The sequence below is a fragment of the Azolla caroliniana genome, unplaced genomic scaffold, assembly GCF_043228905.1.
Source record: "Azolla caroliniana isolate FFs.n. ecotype wild unplaced genomic scaffold, voAzoCaro1.0.p SCAF_9, whole genome shotgun sequence".
Taxonomy (NCBI): Eukaryota; Viridiplantae; Streptophyta; class Polypodiopsida; order Salviniales; family Salviniaceae; genus Azolla; species Azolla caroliniana.
The window spans coordinates 1,842,177-1,845,898 of record NW_028230444.1 but is presented as its reverse complement, the minus strand read 5'-3'; the positions used below and the strand labels follow the sequence as shown (position 1 = coordinate 1,845,898).

General features: G+C 37.0%; 1 protein-coding gene across 1 annotated transcript; it reads right to left on the bottom strand.

Annotated features, from left to right (window-relative positions):
* On the bottom strand, nucleotides 1-2,854 carry LOC147859800 (thiamine phosphate phosphatase-like protein). The gene is made up of 5 exons (XM_087325098.1): nucleotides 2,579-2,854; nucleotides 2,179-2,318; nucleotides 870-1,071; nucleotides 650-783; nucleotides 1-551 (listed from the first exon to the last, which is right to left on the bottom strand). Exons 1-5 carry the CDS (start codon nucleotides 2,711-2,713, stop codon nucleotides 326-328), a joined length of 837 nt encoding a protein of 278 aa, XP_087181224.1. The 5' UTR covers nucleotides 2,714-2,854; the 3' UTR covers nucleotides 1-325.
* Between the last annotated feature and the right edge of the window lie 868 nt (nucleotides 2,855-3,722).

Genomic DNA, 3,722 nt, shown 5'->3' with positions numbered 1-3,722 from the left:
TTGAGTCAACATTATGGATTCAACGTTATAATGTACAAATTGGGAATAAATATGTGTTGCCATGTCATATGGAAAGAAGATATATCATATATGATATAGTATATGTGTGATCATACTTCCAATGGAAATTGACAATTGTATTATCATTTCTTTCTTTACATGATACAAAAATCCACTTACATAAAAAGCCTAAGTGAAGGCAAACACTATGGGATTACTTTTCATAATTATTAGTCTTGATTTGTGCATGACAACTTCCACACATTAATTAGTTACACACGATGATTATTTTGAATGGTATGATAATGAGGAAAAAAGACACTTTTTATGCCGTTACTCGTGTAACTGCAACCACCTCATTTGATTGGTCTAAGGCACTCTGTAAACAATTTGCCCCTATAACTCCAACGCATGCATGCTCATTCTCTAATAACGGTTCAACATTAATCAAGTTGAGCAAGATTTTCTCCATCTCTTCTCCGGTACCCCATGGATGAATGCTTGCTTTAATGTTTTCTACATTCTCGAGGATCAAGTCTAACAGTGGGTACCTAGGACCAAGGATATATATATATTTATCACTTTATCAATACAATTGTTAACATTTGTCAATGCCAATAATAAGGGTAGTATTGTTAGAGATTTTTACCCTTTTCTTGGAAGGACACAATCGCCTTCACGCAACTTTAGTGAGGGACAAAAGTCACCACGACCATCACCAAGGTAAATTATTCTCTTCGATTCATTTGTTGCTTTGACTAAGATTTCATTGAGAATTCTTCCCTGTGATCCAAGGTATAACATAAGGCTAGTGTCTTATAATGTACTATATAATGTCAACATCACAATTAGGTGTAGATTATATAAACCTTGCACATATTAGGTGGGCAATTTGGGCAACCATGTGGAACTTCGGACTTTGGATGGAATGGTTGTATATGAAGTCTCCCTTGCTCATCCACATAAATCGGATTTGTATGAATCTCACTAAACATGTGGGTCACGTTGTACTTATCAAGGATTGTTTTGATAAAAAATGCATTAGCATCACTAATGATACGGAGTTCACACCTGCAAATGAAAAGAAAATGTCTCTTTTAAGAAAACATTTTTAAGTATGTAGAGGAAAATAGCAAAAAGGGTTAACAAATGTTCTTTTATTGGCCTATTGCACATAAAATATGTATTCTTGCCAATATGTTATACGTTTTTCTCCACTCATGAGGAGCAATTGGGGAGAATAGTTACCTAAAAGGTGGTTCTCAATGTCATGTTTGTTGTATCTATTATCTTTTAAGAGAAGGATTCTTCAAGAAAGAGTTCTTGTGTAGTCAATGGCCCCACTTTTCCTTAACACTTGGGCAATACAAAGTTTCAATTCTTGACTAATTTTCTAAAGAATGTTTTGGTGGTCATTTGCATTAGTGAAAAACCAAACATCTAGAACAAAGTTTCAATTTTTGACTAATTTACTAAAGAATGGTTTGGTGGCGATTTTCAATAGTGAAAAATCTAACACGTGGTTGAAGGAATAAAATGCATTCCATGCACATAATAATATATTTGGATAATATTACGCCATAGCATTAATGTCATAAAAACATCGAGAAAACACAAGCTTCATCCTAGGTCTCATGGCCAGCTCGATGCGCAATTATCTAATGGGAGAAAGATAATATACCTACCTATTCTATCTCTCAAAACATGCACTGCATCACTTTTATGATAATAAGCTCATCTTTAGCGGTCGGTAGCACACTCTAGCTTTTCACAATGATTAGGAACAAGTAACATACCCATGTGGTGCTAAGCACCACTAGTATGGTTGTTCCCACCACCAATTACATAACTAGGTTATTGAGTCGTGGAGTGCTGATACTATCTATCCTTTAGGGATGGGGACCCATGGAGCATACCAAGGGCTTGATGGTAGGTCAACATTCTTGTAACAAACTTTTTATAACTAATGAAAGGATATTTTTTTTTGGGGGGGGGGAAGTAACATACACATGGTGAACATACATACCATACACATGCACAAAGACATACACAATTTTGTTTGTGTGAATGGCAAGGTGTGGGGGCCTTGAGAAGAGAGTGGGTGATGTATGTATGTGTATGTGTGTGTGTGTGTGTGTATGTATGTATGTATGTATGTATGTATGTATGTATGCATACCCATGGGAATGAGTAGTTTGGATGGTAGAGATTTTGGAGAGTTGCATGGGAGCACAACGTAGGGCCTCCACCACCTCTTCCACCATACTCCTCTCCCCTCCTCTCCCTTGTTGTTGCTGAACCACCCCAAGGAACACCTCCTATAGTCATGCCATAACAACCAACATCATCATCCATCATCCCTCCCTTCCATCACATCCCAATCATATTCCTTACCCTTGCAAACTCTTGATCACAAGCACTAATCATGATTAGGATTCATGGACATAACAAGTTGTTGGCCACCACAAGTACTAATCATGATTAGGATTCATGGACATAACAAGTTGTTGGCCACCACAAGTTACTAATCATGATTAGGAGTCATGGACATAACAAGTAGTAGAAGGGTGCTACTTACCATCATGTCATTCCACGGCATCTGAGCCCTCAATTCGTCGAAAATGGGGAGTAGCCCCAGCTGCTCAGCTACCCATGGATCGCTATCCACATCGATGATAGTGCAATCGAAATCGAAGATCACAATGGTATCCATACAAGTTGTCTAGAATGGTGATGTTAATTATAATTGAAGAAGAGTGATTGAAGCAGTGCAATTTGGGAGAATGGGGGGGACACTCTACTATGGATTGGAATCAAACTTCATATAACACATGAATTCAGGTGAATTGAATGGAATTGGACCGGATGGAAGAGTATATATATACACACGTACATAAACATAGTATTTATTTTTACTTATCCTCCAGCATAAATAACCAATAGTAGGACTAGTAATAGAATATTCAATACATTATCTCTCGAATATGCCCTGCCCCTCAACAAATCATTCTTGTTCTTTCTTTCCTTTTGCTTTTTTGAGGAGGGTATATTACCTCGTGATGCTTTTTTTCCCTCCCCTTGTTTTTGCTTTTTCAAAAAAAATTTAAACAACAAAAAAATCTAAAAAACAAATATGCTAAACATATTACACGGACCTCTCTCTTTTTATGTCTTGACCCTTCATCCTTCTCCTTTTTTACTAGTACTACTAATACCCCTTTTAAGTCACCCTCAAGTGTAAAAAAGGGCACTATATGTTTGTCTCACTGGTGTCTCGACTCTCTACTTGTTTTGTTACTCTCATCGACTCTCACAAAAGGAGTTGCTACATGTTGGTATCAACGTTTGTGTTTGTTTGCATATGTGCATGTATGTCCATGTCCATATCAGCTATTTAGGTTTTCTCTCTGAAAATCCGTGTATGACCCTCATGTTAATATGTCCCTTAAGACATCCGTCGTCATATTCATGTTGTATTTTTATTGGCTCCAACCTAACATGGGTTTTTAGGTTTCCTTCACTAATATAATACATTTGTAAAATGTGTGTGTGGTTTGTGTGCGTGTTGAATGTGTCTTCCGATGTTGATATCTTCTTGAGCATCAAAGTTTCAAACCTCATATTTTTAAACATGTGATGTACCGACCCAACTTGAGTTCTATCTCCTTTTCAACAATTTCAGTGCTTGAACACCATTGATTGGTGAGGTACTACACCACAAG

Excerpts from the sequence above, each read along its gene's own strand:
- LOC147859800 (XM_087325098.1), bottom strand. The coding sequence starts at position 2,713 with ATGGATACCATTGTGATCTTCGATTTCGATTGCACTATCATCGATGTG. Across the intron at positions 2,319-2,578 it reads TGCCGTGGAATGACATGATG|GAGGTGTTCCTTGGGGTGGT; the intron begins GTAAGTAGCACC and ends GCATGACTATAG. Across the intron at positions 552-649 it reads TGTGTCCTTCCAAGAAAAGG|GTACCCACTGTTAGACTTGA; the intron begins GTAAAAATCTCT and ends CCTTGGTCCTAG.